This window comes from Equus przewalskii, chromosome 5 (assembly GCF_037783145.1).
Source record: "Equus przewalskii isolate Varuska chromosome 5, EquPr2, whole genome shotgun sequence".
Taxonomy (NCBI): domain Eukaryota; kingdom Metazoa; phylum Chordata; class Mammalia; order Perissodactyla; family Equidae; genus Equus; species Equus przewalskii.
Window position 1 is genome coordinate 17,448,088 of NC_091835.1, and position 22,710 is coordinate 17,470,797.

Here is a 22,710-nt window from a genome sequence, read left to right on the forward strand (position 1 = left end):
TGATACTGTGTGAACTCTTCTCAGAACTATTCAAATTAATATACATTTTTCTGTATCACTATAAATAAAAATAGCAAATATCAATTAACAATATATACTATTTATGCATGATCCTAACAGTAACTCATTTTATACCCAAGTAAACTAAGCCTCACAGAGTTTAAATGACTTGCCCAAGATCACACAGCTGGAACATGGGAGATATTGTCTAAACAGAGTGTCTAGCTTCATAGATCATATTCTTTCTAGATGACACTGCCTTCAAAATATATAAATGTGTATAGCCATAGAATAGCAAAGCTTTTGGGGCCAGCACCGTTGCCAAGTGGTTAAGTTCTCGCGCTTCACTTCGGCAGCCCAGGGTTTTGCCGGTTCAGATCCTGGGCACGGACATGGCACCACTCATCAAGCTATGCTGAGGCAGCATTCCACATGCCACAATTACAAGGACCCACAACTAAAGATACACAACTACGTACCCGGGGGCTTTGGGGAGAAAAAGGAAAAATAAAATCTTAAAAAAATAAATAAATAAAGCTTTCTATGAAAAATGACTAAAGTTACATGATAAAAATGCCAACTTTAAGGGAAAATAAAATGTTCATATAGATGTACGCAAAGGGGCCAGCCCCATGGCCAAGTGGTTAAGTTCGTGCTCCACTTCAGCAGCCCAGGGTTTTGCCGGTTTGGATCCTGGGCATGGACCTTGCACCACTCATCAAGCCATGCTGAGGTGGCGTCCCATATGCCACAACTAGAAGGACCCACAACTAAAATATACAACCACGTACTGGGGGGGCTGTGGGAAAGAAGGAAAAGTACAAAAAAATAAAATCTTTAAATGTATGCACACATATTAATTGGGCCACACTTTCATCTTATTTTCTACTATATTTATATTTTCCCTATTATTCCAATTGGGGTTCTGAATAACCCAAGGATACTCATAAGCAGCAAAGGAAGCATATGGAAGAATACGGTATATCTTCCTTATATAAATATAGGACAAAGAACTCATTAAAATAAAAACAGGCAAGGAAATAAACACAGAATGTAGACTGTATTTACTCAGTTAAGCCTCCTCTGCTACTGAAAAATTATATCCTCTTCTGACACAGACTCTCATCCACCCTCATCACACTCCTTGTCTAGAATGTCCAACTCTCTTCAGTTACCCACTCCCCTATCCATCTCCACCTCACCCCAGCCCCCAAGATTCAGCTAACCTCCATGAAGTAGCACTGAGCCAAGGGAAGGAGTCAGTAAGTTAGCTGGTGTTGCTATTACTATTACTCAGGAAGCCTTTTCTGGTTATTCCTATCCCATTCATCTCCCACACCACTGGGCTGATCTAGATCGCTACTGGACTGTATTATACACATTCACAGTGAAAGCCACATCAGAAAGGTAACAAGGCATTGAATTTGGAATTCCGTGTGGGCAAGTATTCACGGATGCAGATAATACAACTATTTCGAGAAACATCTTAGTTAATTTTTTACCATTTTCGCTAATTCTAAACAGCTAGTCACCTGATGAGGCATCTGAGTAATGTGTAAGAATCCAGTTTGAGAGGTTTTTTTATGGTTAATTTTGTCCCCAAGTTTACCACCCCCTAGGAGAATATAAACTCTAGGCCAAGAACCACATCTTATATATCTTCATAAGCCCTAATCTTGACCTAGGACTTGAAATAAGAAGAGTTCAAAAACATTTATAATAATACATACTTTGCTTATTATTCGTATACATTATAATTCCATCTCCACTGTTAACTTCAGACTAACTTGAGTGAGCGCAGAGATGTCTTAGATGATTATTTTTCTAGGTTTGAGAGTATAGCTAACATAAATCAAGCAAGACTTTTAAGAGAGAAATGCAGCAGTTGTTGAAACCAAGATAATTTCTTCCCTTGTACCATGATTCTAATACTAGCCCTTAAAACAGAAGTGCAGGGGTCAGCCCAGTGGCACAGCGGTTAAATGCACACGTTCTGCTTCAGCAGCCCAGGGTTCGCGGGTTCGGATCCTGGGCGCGGACATGGCACAGCTTGGGAAGCCATGCTGTGGTAGGTGTCCCACATATAAAGTAGAGGAAGAGGGGCACGGATGTTAGCTTCCTCAGCAAAAGGAGGAGGATTGGTGGCAGATGTTAGCTGAGGGCTAATCTTCCTCAAAAAAAAAAGAAGTGCAAAAATTTTTAGAACCATTGTTCTGTTAAGTCCTTGACTTTACATTCCTTAAAAGAACTATAGATTATGCTGTTCCTAACTTTAAAACTCTCTTATGTAATATGGAAACTTCCCAAATCCTTTACTATCACATTAAAAATATAAACAACCTCAGCAGGCATCCTGAAAAAGTTCTAAGTTTTTCTAACTATAGTAAACTTTCAAAGGCTAATTGTGCAATTATGAATCATCATAAATTTTTTCCTAACAAGAAACAAAGCATTAATATGCTGAAGATAAGTAAACATATGAGTAAAGTAGAAGGCCCATCCCACAGAAAAGAAATGTCACTATTCAGCAAAGGTTAAGTTTACTGTTTCCTAGCCTACTCAAGGAAGAGAAATTGACTATCATTTAAAACTGGTGCTACAAGGAAGATCCCAAATGATGGGTCTATTATCTCTTCAGTAATTCCTCTCAGTAGCACTTGGTTTGTGTAATGGGAAGATACCTGGAAAAAAATGGCATGGCCTAACATACAGGCAGCTGAAAAGTAATCCTAGATGGCTAGAAGAGGCAGGAGCAGATTGTCTTACAGTGCCACCCCAAAGGCTGAAATTCCCCAGGTCTTACCTCACAGCAGCAACTGGGAGGGCAAAACTTTTCAAAAGGCAGGGCAAAGAGCAGAGTAAAAAAGGAGATGAACTCTGCCATTAACAGTCTAGCTTTCTGAGAAAAGTATTTTGAAGGCACAATATGAAAATCAACACTAAAGTTCCTAACGACAATTGAGAAATAATTAGCCAACAGGTCTGATCACAAAGTTAACTACTGAATCTTCTCAAAAATCAGCCCAATTGTTGCCATCTACTGGGAAAAGGGTACAAACGCTTTTAAATCTGGGGTGGAGGGGTAGAGATGGGGTTTAATTTCCTCTTGAGACTAAGCTGCTTTCCCTAGGGGAGCAGAAGAGATGGAAATATACGCTTCATAGAAGGAAAAAATAGGAAGATGCATGACCGTCTTGCAGAAAAATAAGCACTCTTGCCTGCTGCAGCAGTAAAATACAGACTTCACAAATGTTTTTAGTCTAAAGTATACAAAACCCCAGAAATTTTGAACAATACAGCCTTAACAGGTACTATTTTAAGTCATAAACTTGCACTAACAGCTAGCAGAACTGCTGTCTCCACATAAGGAAGAATCAAATTAATTCAAACTGCAGTTAGCAATCTACAAGAATATGCTGGAAACAAAAGCAGCTAAAGAAAGCTAAATATTACTGCTACCCGACCCCTGAATAAAATACTATTCTCTTCATCTTTATTTTCCCTTCAGCCACCACCTAACCTCATTTCCCATTTTCGCCATCTTGTTGTATGTATTTTTATGAGAGTAAAAGGGATAATAAACAGTCTACTATGACATGACGCAGAGTGCTAGGCAAATATTTTATTAAAATATTTAACTTGATCAAACTGGGTAAAATTAATCTGCACTTTTTAAAAGTATGTAAATACTTAAGCCACAATTTGCTTTTGTTTTCAACGTTTTTTGACTGTTTTAGACGCTAGGCAGAAGTTTCTCCTCTAAATAAGACTGACAAATTACTGAGTGAGTAACTCACAAAAAACCACATACTAATTCTCAAACAGTACTCTGAATTTAAAAAAAAAAATCTCCGAATAAACAATAGTTGAATGTGTTAAGACAAAATGACGGCCAGCGTCCACTAACGGAAGGAAGAATTCTGTGACTGAACAGAGGAGAGGGGCAGTGGGAGTCATTTAGACACTTAACCAGCTCCTGTTTACTGAACAAAACTTTTTAACTCTTCGGTGGGGAAAGTGAACAAGAAGTTTTACCTCACTGCTTCTAGAGCCCCAAAACTTAGCACAAAAACCCTTATATGCAGTCCTAGAAAGGGAAGCAATTTCATAAAAAGATAAATAAGATCTAAAAGCATTTTTCTGTTTCTTTTCAGCTCATTCACAAATTAAATATTTTTCTCCACTTTTTCCATGCCTATTCAGGGATCAGTAACAAATTCAATATGTCTATTTCTTAAATCTAATGTCTTAATCTCCCATTTAAGAACCTCAATAATCTCAGCCCAAATTTCCTGTTATTTCATAAATGAGGACCCTCTGCTCCAGAGGGCCAGTTTACCACACCACTATTACACCTGCAAGCTCCCCATTCTTCCGTACATATCCAAACAATCAGGGCCAGTTCAAGTCCGTCCTCTCTCCATGAAGCCTTCCTCAGTAACTTCAACCCAGGACTGAATCTCTCTCTCAACTTCTGAGTACTCGCTGTATAAAACACAACTTCAGGCTTACTAACAAATATGCACAATGTTCTATGTTGTGTTCCACTGTCACAGTTTGAACTCATCTGCAATGAAGTACACTTCAAGATAAGAGATCTCAGAAATCTCTTCTTTCTCCTCAGCGTTCTCCAAGAGGGAAGACCTTGTATGGAACCAGAAATGCACAGAGATTAGTTGCTGATGAAATATTTGTATAATGAAGGTGCTTCCAACAATTTATTCAGTAAAGCCAAAAATCATGCCCTAATTTATCTGTTTCTTAATTTAGATTCTCATATCAGGTTTTCTAAATGCAGAAAACTTGCATTTAGAATATCTACAAAATACTTGTCTATGCTAAATACTATCCTATATATAGTTACCAAGTAAGTTTGACCAGATAAGTGATTATCAACTAAATGAAACGTAACAGTACTCAGAGGACAAGAACTATGTCTTAAATTCCTTTTGCATTTCTCCCAGCACAACCCTGCTGCACAGTAAGCACTTGATAAGTACCTATTGATACATAAACTTTTATCTACTAATAAACATAATCCCCAGATGCTAAACCTGGAGTAACTAAGTTACTAAAATAGTCTAGCGCCTTCACAATCCCTTAAATAGCTGATTTTAATGAGCCTAATTCTGAAAAATTTATATTCTGGATCCTACACTCAGCTACCAAACCCTGAAAAACTAAAATAAGCAAGTTGACAGTAAACTATGGCAAATGATGCAGTAAACTATGACAAATGATGCTAAAATTATTTCACAATATAGTTTCTTAAGGTGTCACCAAAAGGAACTCTACCAGTCAGCTACCATGTACAATGCATTATGTTAGAGCCTCGTGCCAGCCACTGTGGGGAGAGAAGAATGAGACCTCTACCTCAAGAGGCCAAAGATCTAGTAAAGAAGATCTAAACAACTAATTATATAAGACAGACTGTAAAAGCTATAACTCAAACAAAATGTTGTAGAAGGGGAGAAGAGAATGCAGAGTTAAAATGTCACAGGAGCCACTGGAAAAGTTAACTGTGTGTGTGTAGCTACAAGAGTTCTAAGATGAAGGAGGGGCTCCAACCCAGGGAGACAAAACAATGAAAGCCAGACAAGAATGCTGAAGCTCCTGGGTGTGTTCAGAGAGGAACAAGCAGCTCGATCTAACTGCATGCAACCAAGGGTGCAAAACAGGATTACAAAATACTGGGGCCAGAGCAGAAGTCGGAGAGTTTTCATAGATTTACTATTTAGAGAGCAACTACAAGCATTTAGTTTTGGAGAATTTAAAAAAAAAGGGAAGGGAGGTCCTCCACATGATCTCCACAAACCTGCTCTCTAAGGACACAAAGCAGCTTCAATTACAACTCAACAATGAATTTCAGATGGGCTATCTGTAAAAACTCACTGTGGATTTCCAGGGCATCACACATGTTTACCAGTATAAGGACTTCAAATTGAATTCATCTGACCTCAAGAAGACAGTGCAAGCTACGTTTATGTATTCAGAACACTCCCACAGGTGGAACGAGTAGGAGTCAGGATAGAACTCATTGGTTATGACAGCCAAGAAGCTGATTAAAATATACACTGAAATGCTCTAACTTCAAGTCTTGAAGGCTTGCTGATAGATACTTCAGCTTATAAACAGCCTTCAAAATCTATGTATGGGTAACATCATATTTATAGAAACAAACAGATTCTGTCTAAGAAACAGAGAAAAAACTAAAATGACATATAAAACTCAATTTTGTACTCAACAAACATACATACTTTATCAAAACATATTCAGCTCCTCAATGTATCATTTAAATGATGAACTATTGTAAGCTAATAATGATCAATTAAAGAATATGAAATGGGCCGGCCCGGTGGCACAGCAGTTAAGCGCGCACGTTCCACTGCAGCAGGCCGGGGTTGGCTGGTTCAGATCCCGGGTGCAGACATGGCACTGCTTGGCAAAAGCCATGCTGTGGCAGGTGTCCCACATACAAAGTAGAGAAGATGGGCACGGATGTTAGCTCAGGGCCAGTCTTCCTCAGCCAAAAGAGGAGGATTGGCAGCAGTTAGCTCAGGGCTAATCTTCCTCAAAAAAAAAAAAGAATATGAAATGGCTTGCCCTAATTTTTTCTTTAATATGCACGATTTAAAATAACTTGCAGTCTCTCAAATATATACTTGCAGTCTCTCAAATATATACTGACAGATTAAAAAGAAAACTCCTCAAATCATTTTAGCATTAACAATGACCCAAAATGTTTACTAAAACAAATAAAATAGGACATTAAACACCATTACAAAATATTTTCACTTACAGTTTCATTTTAGAAGACCTATTCCTTCAATAAACATGTAAAGAATCCCTATTATGGGGCAGGCACTGTGTTAGATACTAGCGATAAGAGAGGGGAAGACCGACATCAAGGAATTCATAACTGACTAAGGAATACTATAGTATACTCAAATATTTCCAAGGAGGATACCTACACATACATTAGAAGTATGTTCTAGGCAGGAAGGTGTCAACAAATGAGGCAATGGTCAAGGCTGCCAGGAAGCAGTGGAGGAAGGGCCCTGTGCTCCAATCCATCTCTGCAGCCTATTCTCCTAAATACAGTGTCTCGCACAGAAAGGACAATTAAGTCTAGGTTAGGTGGCAATAACCACTTTTTCAGATTAGGCACCTGAAACTCACAAAGGTTAAATTATTCACCCAAGGTCACAAAGACAGAAAAGGCATCAGGACAGGATAGAGAGAAAAGACAGTGGAAAGACAGAAAAGGGAATTAGGTCTGGAACTCAAGTCTTTTACCACCTTCAAATCAGATACTCACTTGAACAGCACTGTTCACTTATGAAAGAGCACAGAGTAGCAGGCAGTTTTAATTCTAGGCTGCTAGAATGACTTCTTAAATCAAGCCCAACCACAAAACTAGTACCAACAGCTTCTGCATGCTGAAGACAAAACAGGTAAGTCTGAATAGTGGACAAGTTCCTTTTTCTTCTGGCCAATCCAGGATAATGAAACTACGAGAATCACAAAGAAAATCTAAAAGGCCTCAAAGAAAAACTATTCAACAAACTTATTTCAGTCTAGGAAACAGCTTCTTTTGCCAATAACCTAAAGTATCAAAAGTTAGGATATTAGACTTAACTAGAGAACTGCATTTTAAAAAATCCAGGACATTAGCCAAATTAAATTTTCTTTAAAAATCAAGAGACGACAGCATCAATATATTTATCTACTTACCACAAATAACAGCAAGCACCTACTACATACAGAGTAACCTAGCCAACAAGCTAGAAGACGTAAAGGACAAGGGCTAGGGTTTCTGTCTTCAAGAAATCTGTAACATAGCCGTTGGAACTATACTCAGGCACTAAAAGAAAATACACAAATATAAAGCTAACATTACATGTTAAGAACTACCAGCATCAAGATTACATAATCTACAAATTACAGCGTAATATCCACCGAATTCTCACTCTTGCACCCTGCACCCTATGCAGGAACTCTGATGGCACATTAGCCAGGAAGCTGTGAAGAGGCAGTCATCACTAAACCAAACAGCATCCTGAGGAATCCGCTGGCACCAAGAACCTTTGCGAGCAGGAAGACTGGTTCCATACTGAGCAAGACCAGGCTGACATTACTGGTTTGGAGTGGGAAGGAAAATGGGTATTATTTCCAATGAGGTTTGTGAGTGTACCTTCATTAGATATGAGATAACCCTTGCCCTCAGGAAGCCTATAATCCAGATGAGGAAACAAAAGCAACACATGTCAACAAATTGAGTACTATAATCCAAAAATGAAGGATATAAAGTTAATCAAGAAATAAAAGGAAAAGATCACGGGATAGAAGTTTTTGAGGAAATGACTTGAAGGGGTGAGTTGAAGCGAACCTAAAATGACTTAAATGGAAAAGTCCACATCACGCTGGCAGGAACGAGAACTTAAGTGAAGAGGAAAAGTAACAAGCAGGACGCTTTTCCGACGGGAGTCCCTCAAATTACTTCTCCAAACAGGGAAAAATAAAGGTGCAATTTGTATCACATTTGCTCAAAAAGATCCCCACCCATCTACTTAAAAGAATTAAAAACAAAAAGCTCCCTAGATTCTATAAACAGATCAAGATTCAGAATTGTTTTTCCTAGTCTCTGATACTAGAAAATCAATTTCACACCAGAACAGGCACAAATTTTTGCAATAATAAAAGCGCAAAGAAATTTGTCTGAAGTTACTTTAAACAGAATTAACAAATTTATTCAGTAGGATGTATACTGAAAAAGTATCTATCATGCTGATGCAAAAAAAATATATATTTTAACAGATAAAAATTGGGCCCAAGTTCCACCACCAATTTAGCAGCCATTTCAAATTATAAATCGCTATAACTTCGTATCTTCAACCCACCTTACATCAACGCCTCCCCCATCACCACCACTGGTGAGAAGCCGTATCTTTTTTTAATGACTTCAAAATAGATAACATAATTTTCTAAAACTAATGATAATATCTTACCCTTATTTAGTAGTTTTTCACAGTCATTATATCCACTGGGTCTCACACCCAGCCAGTGAGGTAAAACAGGAAGTACTCAAGCCCATTTTACAGATTAAGTAACTATAGACCAGATAGGGTAGGTGAATAGCTCAAGGTCACACAGCTACTAACTGGCAGCATGTGAATTCCCAGGCCAGTCTGTGTCTCTTTGCTGGGATGCTGTCCTTAAAATAGGATCATAAAACCTTATCTAGATAACATAAATCCAGCAATCTTAAAAGTTAGAAAGGAAAAGTAAACATTACTTCGAATTTACTTTGCTGGGGGAAAGGACGGATTTTACGCTGGCCTAGCAGCCCCTTCATTTGTTAAACATAATTATTTTAGTTTAGCACCTTCTGAAACTCTTACTGCAAAAAGTGTTCTAAAACTTTGAGAAAGTAAATGAAAAACTGAAACAGAAAGCCTGTTCATGGATACAAACTAAATTGTAAATGTCAGCTGAAGGGACTTAAAAACCACTCAAACTCCTGAAAAACTGGGGAGTGAATGGAAACAATGATAATCTTAATTACAGTTCTTCAATTCTTATGGATATTGGCACATTCATAGAAAGGCAGATGTGGACAAAGGCCACAAACCCCAACCATGTTAATGTGCTCTCTTCAGCTTAAAAGAAATGAAATAAAAACTCCCCAATCTCACAGAGATGATATAAAAGCCACACTAACTCAATATTTCTGAGACTGAACATGGAGGAAGGAGTTTCAAAAGAAAGAGTTAGAAATTGTGTTTACTCTCAAATTCCCACTTAATATCCATCTCTTTGCATGCTATAAATATGAAAATAAGCCTCAATAAAACCCTCTGCAATCTATTGTCTCTAAACCTCTGATAATTCAACTCCTTAACTCTAACTGCTTCCCCCCCACCCCCCCTCCCCCACCCCCACCCCCACCCCCACCCCCACCCCGGGTGTAAATGCGACACACACAGGCCTCATATATAGGCCTCTTGCCTCTTTCTCCAACAACTAGGACCTTTGTTCCGAGCGTCGGTTTTTTACCCCACTCAATAGCTCTTTCAACTTTCTACCCCGTATTTGTTTTGTTTTGTTTTTAGAGAGGAGATTCTGAGCCTCAACTTTCCAGGTCTTTAAAAAATGAAATGCCAAAAATGTCTAAAGAGACTGGAGAGGAATAGAAAGTTAACCACACAACGAAACGGCCTACAAAACGGAGGAAAGCCCGGGGATCGGGTGATTTAGCAGCCCAGGCAAGATCGGAGAAGGCCGACTAGGGAGAGAGACAGTAGGGGGGCAGTTACACGTCCCCTCGGAACAGATTCACTGCGCTATTAAACGTACCCCCACCCCCACCCCACACGAACGTTTACACACTGACACATTCCCTCCCCCAATTCACTAACGAAGCAACTAAACTATACCCCCTACCAGACCCGAAGCTTAAGCTAACCCTCCCCCAAAGTAAAACGGCATTATCAAAAACAAACAAATCTGTCTTAAGGGTTTGGGAGCAGCCCCTTCCGTTCTATCCTCCCCACACAAGGGGAATCAATTCCCTCCCTTACCCCAGCAGGAATTCAAACGGGTAAGTTAGTTCCCCACGATGTGCATGTGTTTTTTAATGTTTATTAATTTTTTCCCTCCAGCAAATTAAGGATTTCTCTTACTCTGAGGAAGGGAACGACATGGGGGAAGACAGGATGTGGGATTTTACTTCGTTATTAGAACTCCCCCCAACTTGTTTCTGAACCAGAAACCCACTCACTCTCGAGAAGGATGGAGGAGTGAGGGTGAACTGAATGGACACACGTTATAATAGGTTTTATGTAATCCACATATAAATAAATTAATCGCCTGACTCGCTTTGAATGCTAATACGATTGGAGTGACAATTGGTCCACCTCCCTCCTCCAAGTCCTGGACCCCCTCCCCCTCAATTTCCATTCAAATCAATTTAGAAGGATGCTCTGCTCTCCTCTCGGCCAAGTTTCTCGGCCTCTTCCATGACCCCCCCTGCACGCCCGTCTCGTTGTCATCCTCCCTAAGCCTCAACTTCCCACGGCTAGAAAAACTGCCCGGCGCAGACCCCGGCTCCGGCCTCGCCCGCCCTCAACCGTCCCCCTTGGCAGGAAACCCCTTACTGCGGTCTAAAGTCACTCCGGCCTCTCCCTCCTCTGACCCTCGCTTCCCACAACTGTTGTCACTCGAGCTGCTCCCTAGTTTCCATTTCCGGGCCGTCCCTGGCCCAGGAGCCTCCCCTCTCCCGGTTTCCGGGCCCCCCATCCCATTTCCGGGGAACCCTTGCCGTCTTCACACCCCCCACCTGCACTTCCGGCCCCCCACTTTCTCTCTTCCTAGACGCCCTCCAAGCTCCAAAGCCCACTTCCGGCCCCCCCGACCCCCGCCGGGCTCCCCAAGACCCACACGCCTTACCCCGGTTCCGTGAAGGGCCCTCCTCATTGCGGGGGGCCAGAGGGGGGAACCCAGCGACCCCCCGCTCCCGTCCGGCCCCGGTCCCTCCGGCTGCGGTCTCCCTCGAGCGCCTCGTCCGTCAACCCCCGGCCCGCTCCTTCCGCGGCCCCGCCGCCGCCGCCGCCGCCGCCGCCGCCGCCGCCGCCGCCGGGAGCAGGCCGAGCGGGGGCTGAATCGCGGCGATGACACAACCGGGCTTCCTGGGACTTTCTGTTCCAGCTCCTCCCCCTCCCCCCGCTGCCCCCCCAACTCCTCAGCACAGCCCCCTCCTCCGAGGCCTGGCCCCACCGCTCGGAGCTGCGCCCCAATTACCTAGTTGGGCCCCAAAGTCTCCGGTCCGGACTCGGTGGCGCGGCAGTAACTTCCACTCGCTCCCCCCACCCCCCCCGGCGGCGGCGGCGGCGGCGGCGGCTCCTCGGTCCCTTCAATTATCAGCTGAGCCGCAGCACCCCGCCCGGCGTGCGCCTCCGCCCGCGCCGCCTCCCTCCCTGCCCGTTCCAACACCCTCCGGGAACTACTTTGCCCTGCGGTTCCGGCTGACGGGCTCGTCCGCGGGACAGGCCCCGCTGCCTATTCGCGGCCCATCACATCGCCCTTCCGTCCCCCACGGCCCGGCTCGACTCCCCCAGCGGCCTGCGATCTCCTCCCGATCCCTTCGAGGGACCAGGAAGGGGAATATGAGCTTCGCTTGGTATCCCTCCGCCGGGGTCACCCCCTCCCCTCCGTAGCAGCAGGAACTAATTCCCCTTCAGGTCACCAGGGACCTGAAGGTGGAAATTTCACGGATCAGGGTTCTCTGTGACCCTTGGAAGATGGGATGATCACCCCACATTAGAAACCCCCTGCCAGCTCAAAAGCAGGGTTCAGTTTAAACCAGGTCTTTGGCCCCATGACCCCAGTCAAGCCCCGCCTCTTCCTGGTTGTCTTAGCGACGGCGGTGGCGTCCCAAGATGGCGTCGTGGCTGCCGGAGACTCTGTTCGAAATTTTAGGACAAGGCCCAGCGCCGAGCAAAGACTATTACCAGTTATTGGTCACCCGGTCACAGGCAAGTGCGAGCTGCGGTTTACCCTCTTTACTAACTCCCTGCCCGCGCCGGTGGAGCCTGGAACGCGAGCCGCGCTAGGCTGAGAGCGGCCGGGGCCCGCCGGAAGCGCCCTGTGAGCCGGGAGATGTCCCTCGTCACCTCGGCCTCCTCGGCCGGCCCGGCGGCCCGCATGTCCCTTCTCAACCCCAGCCCGGCCCGTCTCCGGCGAGCCTCCTTGGCCTCCCCACGGCGCCGCCCGCTCCCATTCTGCCACCCGAGCTTCCTACCCGCAGAGTTCCCTCCGCGCGAAGAGAAAAACAGGCGTCCCTGGTTTGCGTGCAGCCTCACCTCAGCGTGGGAAGGAGGGAAAGACAGACTCAGCCAAGTGTCCCAAGGAGAAGCCGGCAGGGGAGGGAAGAAAGGGACGATCTCTTTTCCAGGGTAGGACTTAATCATGGGAGATTTGAAAAATCTCATTGTGGTCTTTCCGTGTACCACGACCACACCAAAACTTCCTTATTTCTGGTAGGGACTCATCGTGGAGAGCTTTTCCCTTACCTTTTCGGAGTCCCTTCTATCCCATTGAAAGTGTGCGGGGGGTGGTCCAAAAATGTTTTCAGCTGCTCGGCCCGTCAGCCCCACCCATCATGACATCTGCTCCACAACAATAAGACCGAGGATTATGCTATCGCTGGACTAAAGTAACCATCGGCCTATTTTTATGACTACTTTAGCTATGGAAGGTGGACTTTTGGATGATTTATTGAGCCCTGGAAATGATCAAGTTGGACTGGGCCGCCTCCACTCGGAACACGTTTCGGAACACGATTCCTGGCCGAGCGTACGCCTGTCATTGAGACATTCATGCACCTTGTACCTTAATAGATGGCATTCCTATAAAATCAAATATAGAACTTCATATATATTTGTTTTGGTGTAGATATTGAACATTGCATCAGTTTTTCCATGAGCCCTTAAATAGGCAGAGAATAATTTTTTTATAGCCTCAAAAGCAACTTTTAAAATAGATTTATTTTTTAAATTTAAAATTTATAAATATTACAAATGTAATATCAATATTACAAGCATGGTAGACTGTCAAATTCTTATTAAACACTTGTTTTAGGAATTTTTACACAGTTACTTGGAATTTCTTAAATGCTGAAATTGACTTTTTTGTGCGTTTTTAGGATTGACTATTTTCCATTTGCTTTCCGATGTATGATCCTAACAGTTCTTCCGTTTCTAACGTGCATAATTGAAAGCAATAATATCTTACCATATCCGTACTTCATTTTCTGTTCTCATCTACCTCAAGTAAGTTAGAATGTTCTAATTTTTACTTTACAACCTTTTCCATAATTTGTCTTTAAAAATTTTTTTTCAGCATTTCTTTTTCTTGAGGGTCTGGTATTACAAGTGTACTATGTTCTGATGTTGTAAGCCTCAACAAGTTGAATACTTGTTTACCTTTTTGTTTTAGTAAATTAACCATAGGAGGGCTCCTGGCGTTCATTTTCCCCAAGAATGCTTCTGTTGAGGTTCTTCAGACTTTGCTCTCTAGTCTAACTCGGGCACCTGCCTTCCTCCAGCTCCTCTGTTTTATGAAGTACCCCCCCACACTCCCCGTCAAGTATTCTTAATTCTTTCTTTTTTCTTTCTTTCCTTTTTTTTAAAAAAAAAACACCCCGAAACTCTCCTTTATTTCAGGCCCTATTCTTTCTGTCATCTGCTTATATATAAAATCCTCTTCAAGATATGATCTATTTTCTTTTTTAAGCAGACTGAATATATCCACTACAGTTCTACCAGCGCGAGTTAATTTCAAATCTGATTAATTCACTCTCTTTTTAAAGTAAAATTTGTTGTAAAAAATAGTAAGCCAAAAAAACCAGTCTTTTCTGTCAACTGTCTTGAGAATATGCTATTTTCTAACCACAAGATAATTTTTCTAAGTCTCAGCACAGGAAACCAAACATCCAGTAAGAGGTGGTCTGACATAAATAAGTACTAAAAGACTAGAATTAAATTGTGTTTTATAAGATGGACTTTTTTCTGGAGTGACTTTCTAAAATTGATTCTTGTACATTTTTAAATCTTTCTTTCTGCCTCTATTCCCCAAAATGTTGTATATTATCCAAAATATGCCCCAGACTTAGATGGATCCTTTTTTCACTCTGATTCCTTTTTTAATTCTTTTTCACTGCTTTTATTTTTATTGGCTTTAAATCCAAATAACTGCACATTTGACATGGATTTGAAGGCAGATATCTCTCATTAATGTCATACCACCATTGGCCTAGTCCAGAATATAAATATAAATATAAAAGCTTCTTTGCCTTCTTGCTTATACAGCAACATTAAAAATATATTTTCATGATTATGGAGGCATTTCCACTTAACAACTTGATGCCCTGATTTTTTTTTTTTCCTTCAAAAAAGGGACTTATGGAATATAGCTTGGAGTCAATGAAGTTTAATTCTGAAATCTGATCTTTATAATGACGATCGGAAGGCTTAGCAAAATCAGTGCACTGCCTTCTAAATCAAACATTTACCCAATAGTCTCACTCTAGTTTTAGTAGTATATATATTATATTAGATTCTAATTCTTTGAAAACTAGTAGATTTATAGTACATTAGGGTTGGAAAGAATCTTTATTTTTTACTGAGTTAATGATAGGTTACAATCTTGTGAAATTTCAGTTGTACATTAATGTTTGTCATTCGTGTTGTAGGTGCACCACTTCACCCTTTGTGCCCACCCCCCACCCCACCTTTCCCCTGGTATCCACTAGACTGTTCTTAGTCCACATTTTTAAATTCCTCATATGAGTGGAGTCATACACAGATTATCCTTCTCTAGCTGGCTTATTTCACTTAACATAATTCCCTCAAGGTCCATCCATATTATTGCAAATGGAATGATTTTGTTCTGTTTTGCAGCTGAGTAGTATTCCATTGTATATATGGGAAAGAATCTTGAGTATTATTTAGGCCAGTGATATTTCACATTTAGCTTCTAGGGAAGTCTTAAGTTGTGTTCCTGAATGAAGATCCTTTCCTTAATTTTAATCAGCAAGTTGGCATTTACCATAGGGATGCAAAACTGTAAGAAGATGCTTGACTTCAAAGAATTTATCATTCAGCAAATATGTATGAAATGCCGTATATATGCAGGCTGCTATTGTAGATGCTGGAGAAACATAAGTGAACCAAAGTCCCTTGTCTCATGCAGCATAGATTCTAGTAGGAGGAACATAGTGATCTGATTTATATAAACATTTAGATGGTTTAACTTTTGTATCTTTTTTTTAAGTCCAAAGGAAGTTCATTGCCAACTTAATGAATAGCACAGACACTTTAAAATCTGAATCCAGAGGAAGCAAAAACCACTTTAGACTAAGAGGTGCAGGAAGGTACTATTATCAGTATTTTGCACTTGAAATTCTCTCTTCTTTGTCCTTTTATCTATTTCATAGACGTGTTGCTTAAAGTAGTCAGAACTAAATACTTAGGTTTAATGTCACAGATACTAGAAAACTGCTAGAAACAGTAACCGTATGCTAAGTAGATGAGAATTGGCAGATATGGCCTCTTGCAGCTAATAACACAGGTGGTTGTCCCAGGAGTACTGACATGTTGTAGTCACTCCAGGAGATGAAAGAAGGAAGAGTTGGGTAATAGATTAGTCTTATTTTGTCTATCTTAATCCTCAAAACTCCTAAAAGATACCTGAAGTTAACGTCACCTGAAAAAAAAAAATCCAAAAACTTACTCCCCAAAATGGCAAGTATTTTTGACATGCTTTCGAGTCATGTAGCTCTGACAAACTGAAAACACTGAAAAAGGTCACCTGCCAGCTGTGATGGGAAACTCATCTCAGTGATTCTGAAAAAGGAATTAGAAAAAACTAGACTTGGTGGCCGTTCTTTGAAAGACTTTGCAACAAAGAATTGTGCCGATGCCATTTCAAACTACAGACCAATTTTAAAGAATTAAAATTTGGAGACCGGCCCCGGGGTGTAGTGGTTAAGTTCACATGCTCTGCTTAGGCGGCCCAGGGTTCACAGGTTCAGATTCCCGGTGCAGACCTACACACCGCTCACCAAGCCATGCTGTGGCAGCATCCCACATACAAAATAGAGGAAGATTGACACAGATGTTAGCTCAGGGACAATCTTCCTCACCAAAAAAAAGAATTAGAATTGAAGTATAGTCTAATAAAAACGTTAATACGTTCACCTTTTGACCCAGCAAACCCATTCCTAGAATTTTATATCCAAAAACTGCTTTCACATGTGTACTAAGATATGTGAGCAAGAATGTTCACCAAAGTAAAATAATTGTAAAAACATCTTTCCATTAGTGGAAATTTCCTTAAACTGTGAATCATTCATACCATAGAATACTATGCAACCTTTTAAAAACAATGTGATGGATCTCTTATTTATTCAGTAGACCAAATTAAAACTTAGGCAAGAAAAGCAAGTTGCTGGGTTAAACGTAGTATGATCCCATTTTAAAAAACCACCACCACAAGGGTTTTATTTTGTTTTAAGTAAATGTTAGTGACTTTTAAATAAATGTTAGAGGCAAAAGCTGGAATGATTTGCTCTTACGGCTGGAGTTATGAATTACTTTCACTTTCTGAATTACATATTTCTGAAAGGTCTGAATTTTTCTACAATGAGCATTTATTTTTATAATCAGAGAAAAGCAACAAAGATTTAAAATGAAAATGTAAGTGGATAGCCCTTCCTCTTGACACATCAGCTTGCTCTGTGCCTCAGCATCTGCCTGTTTCTTCAGCGCCACCTTTGAGCCACCTCTCACATTAGATCATGGGCAGCATTAGTACCCATGCCACCAAAGATTCTACTGATTTTGTCGTGTGGGGGGAGAACAATTCTAATTCAACAGATTTAGAGAGGGTGCATGTGGGTTAATGATTACTTATGAAATTTTAAGGAGATTTTAGGAGTCTAGAAACCCCTTACGTTTTTGCTTTTTTTGTTGTTTTTAATGTAGATAATAATTACTTTTGAGAAACTAAATGTCCTCTTTTGCCTTCTTGGGCATGAGATAGTACTGATGAGCTAAAAGAGAGATATGGAGAGTGAAATGAGGCGAAGGGGATCCACTGAATAGGTTTATTTGCCCCCTAGTAAAGCTTAAAGAACAGAATTCTCAAGAAAATTGAAATCATATTAAGTAGGCACCAGATTGCACATTTGGGGAGCTGGATGGGGTGCCGTCAACTTGATATGATGATGGTATTTTCCCAGGGGACCCAGGAACCCCTAAATCATGCTCTACTCTAGCCCTGCCCATGTAAGGTCCCCAAGAGTCATATACATGGAAAAGATAAAGCAGAGGACAGCAGACATACTTTCCCCTTTTGCTTCTGGATGCTCTTTCCTTGTCCCCAAGGGAACCTTTCCTGCTGATGGTATTGAACGTTTCTGCAGACTTCAAAGCTATGTTGCCCATTCTGCCCAGTGGCCATCAGCCACAAGCAAAATGTTTCCCCCAGAAAGGACTGCTGCTGTTCCTTTAAAGTCCAAATGGAATACTTGTGTTCATTTATTTTCCTCTTCCCTGTCGTTTACGTCTTGACTTACCCTCCTCTTTTTCAGCTGTCTCTTTATCTGTCTCCCAGGGTCCCTTGTTTTTCCCTCTGCCCTTATAAGATAGGCTTTTCCCTTTTTCACTACATCTTCGAGCCTTCAGCCCAACCCTGCTCAAGGCCCTCATCAGGGAGTGTTTGGTTTCTCCGCCTGCTCTGACAGCAGCACCTGCAGTAAACATACCCTTCCCTGCCCTACAGGTTCAGCCAGGTGGATGCTTACCACCTTCTTCTTCTAGTCCTCGTATCTGACACACTTCAGAGAAATGATGCCCAACCTGTGACACTCCAGGATGTGCCCCATTAGTGTTGTGAAATCACTCTTCATCAGAAATTCAAATTCCTATTAAAATTTCTTAAAGTGGTATGTGGCACTTTTTGGAAGAGAGAGAGAAAATAATACAAATGAGGTGATTAAACTCTTAAAAATTACAGTATTTAGTGCTTTATCATATTATAACCTAGTCCACAAGTGGCTCCTAGATCCTCTTTCAAAGTTACAGGACAACTTGACATAGCTCCGGTATCATCTTTTCCCAGGTAAATCGTTCTCTTCAGCACCTGTGAGCGCCTACTCAATCTGGGCAGTTAATTTGGTCTCACCCTCCACTGACACAGATTTGCCTCCTAATTATACGGGGCAGTAGAGCACTTACTTGGGAGTCACTGAGTCATGGGTCCTTTTGTTCCTCCTGCTAGTCTGCAAGCTCTTGACCTAGGGCAAGGCACTTAATTTGTCTGGGCCCCAGTCGCCTCATCAGCATAATAAGGTTACTAGTCCAAGAGATCACTAAGGTTTATTCCATCTCTAAAATGTTATTTCATATGAAAGTAGTGTTTTACCTGGAAAAAGCACTGGATTTTTTTTTTTTAAGAAAAATTGAGTTTGCATCAAAGATTCTGTATTAGTAACTGTATGACCTGGTGTCAGTCTTCACCCGCCTGAAGTTCCATTTCTTCATCTGTAAAATGAACAATTCAGCCCTTGGCTACTTCACGGATATGGTGAGAACCAGATATATGTAAACAGCACTCCAGGCCAGGGTTTCTCAAAGAGAGGCTTCATGATCAGATAAGACTGGAAAATCCTGGGTTAAACATAATTCTATTTACTTCTCTTCTCTGAAATTTCTCAGAGCCTCTAAAATCCTACTGTGCTTCTGAATCTCCAGGAGGAGACTGCAGCGTGAAGCTTCTATGGGCTTGTGACTACCGACCTCTTTCTCCGAGCATCTCAGGAACTGAGGTTCTGTGGAATGCTCTTTGAACAACACCCAGCAGAGTGCCTGGTACACAACAGCAAATACTGAAGAAGTGTTTGTTACCTATTCATCTTGCATCGTCTTCGTCCAGTACCAAACCAGTCAAACTTCAGCTTTTCCATGAAAGTGATTGTCGTAACTCTTTGCTCATCTCATGCCTTTTTTTTTTTTTTTTATTTTTACACATCAGCTTACATTTCCACAAAAATACCTTTTGGTGTTTTGATTGGGATTGCAATGAATGTGTAGATCCCTTCGTGGTGAATTGACATCTTGACAATCCAATCCACAAATAGTGTATATCCTCCCTTTTAGAATTTTTTAAGTATTCTTTAATTTTGCTCAATGATTTCTGATAGTGTAGAAATCTTATATATATTTTTGTTGGATTTCTGGGTGTTTAACTTTTTTACTCTGTTGTAAGTTATATTGCGTCTTAAAATTGTATTTTCTATTTGTAACTAGTAATAAAAACACAATTGTGTTTTGCTTCTAGTAAATTTCCTTCTATCTAGTGATCTTGCTAAGTCACTAATTCTAATCGTTTGTACTTCTTTTAGAGGTTCTGACACATTCATGTCATCTGTGAATAGTGACATATTTATTCCTTTCTAATCCTTATATCTTTATCCTTGCCTTACTGCATTGGCTAAGACTTCCACTAAAATGTTGAAGAGAAATGATGACACCAGGTATTCTTATTTTCTTCCTGGGCTTATGGGGAAGGCTTTCAATATTTCACCATTAAGTGCAATGTTTGCTGTACGTTTTTTCAAATCAAAGATGTTTCCTTTATTTCAAGTTTGCTGAAAGATTTTACTTTGAATGCATAGTGAATTTTATTTAAAAAAAACAAAAAGTATATATCTTTTAGCTGTATACAGGCATACCTCGAAGATATTGCAGAATTGGTTCCAGACCACCACAATAAAGTAAATATCACAATAAAGCAAGTCACATGACTTTTTGGTTTCCCAGTTCGTGTAAAAGTTATGTTTATTCTATATTGTAGTCTCTTAAGTGTGCCATAGCATTATGCCTAAAAAGACAATGTGCATACCTTAATTAAAAAATACTTTATTGCTAAAAATGCTAACCATCACCTGAGCCTTCAGCGAGTTATAATCCTTTTCCTGGTGGAGGGTCTTGGCTGCCATGCAATATCTGTGAAGCTCAATAAAGCAAAGTGCCATAAAATGAGGTATGCCTGTATTAAAATTTTAGTTTGCTATTTTTCTCCAAATGATTCTTCGGATCACTATAAACTGTGTACTTTCTGGGTCCAGGACCACCACACTCACCATTCCTTAAGTAACACTCATCGCTTTCCCATGCTCTTGCTGTACACTTAGCCCTAATCACCTGGGTAGCTTCCTGTCTGTCTCCCCACATCTAAATCCTCCCACTCGTTTGAATCTCATCTCAAATGCCCACTTGACATTTCAAATCAGTGGGGAAATGAAGAACCATTCAATAATTATTGCAACAGTCGGCTATTAAAATTGTTAGAAAAAATTTCCTGAATCCCTATCTTATACTATATACATTAAAAAAATTTTTATGTGGATTGAAAAGCTAAGTGTTATACACACAAACATACTCTATGAAAGTTCCATAAGAAAACAAGAGAGCCTGGGCCAGCCCAGTGGCCGAGTGCTTAAGTTTGTGCACTCCACTTCGGGAGCCCAGGGTTTGTGGGTTCTGATCCTGGGCGTGGACATATATAGCATTCATCAAGCCATGCTGTGGTGGCATCCCACATACAAAAGTATGGGAAGATTGGTACTGGTGTTAGCTCAAGGTAAATCTTCCTCAGCAAAAGAAAAAAAAATGTTCATACGACCAAAAAGTGCTGTACAGATTCAATGCAATCCCTATCAAAATCCCAATAGCATTTTTCACAGGAAGAGAACAAACAGTCCTAAACTTTGTATGGAACTATAAAAGACCCCAAATAGCCAAAGCAATCAGGAGAAAGAGCAAAAAAACTGGAGGCTTCACACTCTCTGATTTCAAACTATGTTACAAAGCTATAGTAACTAAAACAGCATGGTATTGGCATTAAGACAGACACATAGATCAATGGAACAGAATACAGAGCCCAGAAATAAGCCCATGTATGTATGGCGAATTAGTTTATGACAGAGGAACCAAAAATACACTATAGGAAAAGGACAGTCTCTTCAATAAATGGTGGTGGAAAAATTGGACAGCCACGTGCAAAAGAATGAAACTGGACCACCGTCTTACCCGTACACAAAAATTAATTCAAAGTGGATTACACACTTAAATATAAGACCTGAAACTATAAAACTCCTAGAAGAAAACATAGGTGGTAAGCTCCTTGACATAAGTCTTGACAATGATATCGTGAATCTGACACCAAAAGCAAAAGCAGCAGAAGCAAAAATAAGTGGGACGACACCAAATGAAAAAGCTTCTGCACAGCAAAGGAGACCATCAACAGAATGAAAAGCCAACCCACTGAATGGGAAAAAATATTTGTAAATCATATATCTGATAAGAGGTTAATATCTAAAATATTTAAAGAACTCATACAACTCAATACCAAAAACCAAACAATCCGATTTAAAAATGGGCAGAAGATCTGAATAGACGTTTTTCCAAAAAAGGCATACAGATGCCCAACAAGTACCTGAAAAGATGCTCTAGGTCGTTAATCATCATGGAAATACAGGGGCCGGCCAGGTGGGGCAGTGATTAAGTGCAAACCTTCCGCTTTTCAGCGGCCCGGGGTTTGCTGGTTCAGATCCCGGGTGCGGACATGGCACAGCTTGGCAAAAAGCCATGCTGTGGTAGGCGTCCCAGTATAAAGTAGAGGAAGATGGGCATGGATGTTAGCTCAGGGCTCAGTCTTCCTCAGCAAAAATAGGAGGATTGGCAGTAGTTAGCTCAGGGCTCATCTTCCTCAAAAACAACAACAAAAACCAAAAAGATAGGTGCACCCTCCTGCTCATTGCAGCATTGTTTATAATAGCCAAAATGGGAACAACCTAAGTGCTCATTGATGGATGAATGTATAAAGAAATTATGGTGTGTGTGTGTTTAGCTACCTACCTATCTCTCTCTATATAGTAGTTAGCCGTAAAAAAGAGTGAAGGGGCCAGCCCGGTGGCCAAGTGGTTAAGTTTGCGTACTTTGGCAGCCCCAGGTTTCATTGGTTCAGATCCCGGGCTCGGACATGGCACTGCTCATCAGGCCATGTTGGGGCGGCGTCCCACATGCCACAACTAGAAGGACCCACAACTAAAATACACAACGATATGCTGGGGGGATTTGGGGAGAA

At 41.1% G+C, this 22,710-nt stretch overlaps 2 protein-coding genes and 1 long non-coding RNA gene across 52 annotated transcripts in view; 2 read left to right on the top strand and 1 right to left on the bottom strand.

Moving 5' to 3' along the window:
• TRIP12 (thyroid hormone receptor interactor 12) overlaps window positions 1-12,203 on the bottom strand; it is a 141,165-nt gene extending 128,962 nt beyond the window's left edge. For 10 of the 50 annotated variants that reach the window (XM_070620038.1, XM_070620034.1, XM_070620024.1 and 7 more), the window contains exon 1: window positions 11,800-12,164. The gene's annotated coding sequence lies outside the window, so the exon portion shown is untranslated. Of the gene's footprint in view, window positions 1-11,448; window positions 11,690-11,799 lie in introns of those variants that run through there. The other 40 variants (XM_070620031.1, XM_070620022.1, XM_070620033.1 and 37 more) reach the window with 18 other exon arrangements.
• Window positions 12,035-22,710, top strand: part of FBXO36 (F-box protein 36) — an 86,002-nt gene continuing 75,326 nt past the window's right edge. The window contains exon 1 of the mRNA XM_070620044.1: window positions 12,035-12,533. Coding sequence (XP_070476145.1) covers window positions 12,438-12,533 — 96 coding nt within the window. The 5' untranslated portion in view covers window positions 12,035-12,437. The remainder of the gene's footprint in view (window positions 12,534-22,710) is intronic.
• On the top strand, window positions 13,316-19,903 carry LOC139083463 (uncharacterized). The gene is made up of 2 exons (XR_011540181.1): window positions 13,316-13,829; window positions 19,314-19,903. It is a non-coding gene; the product is annotated as an uncharacterized lncRNA (long non-coding RNA).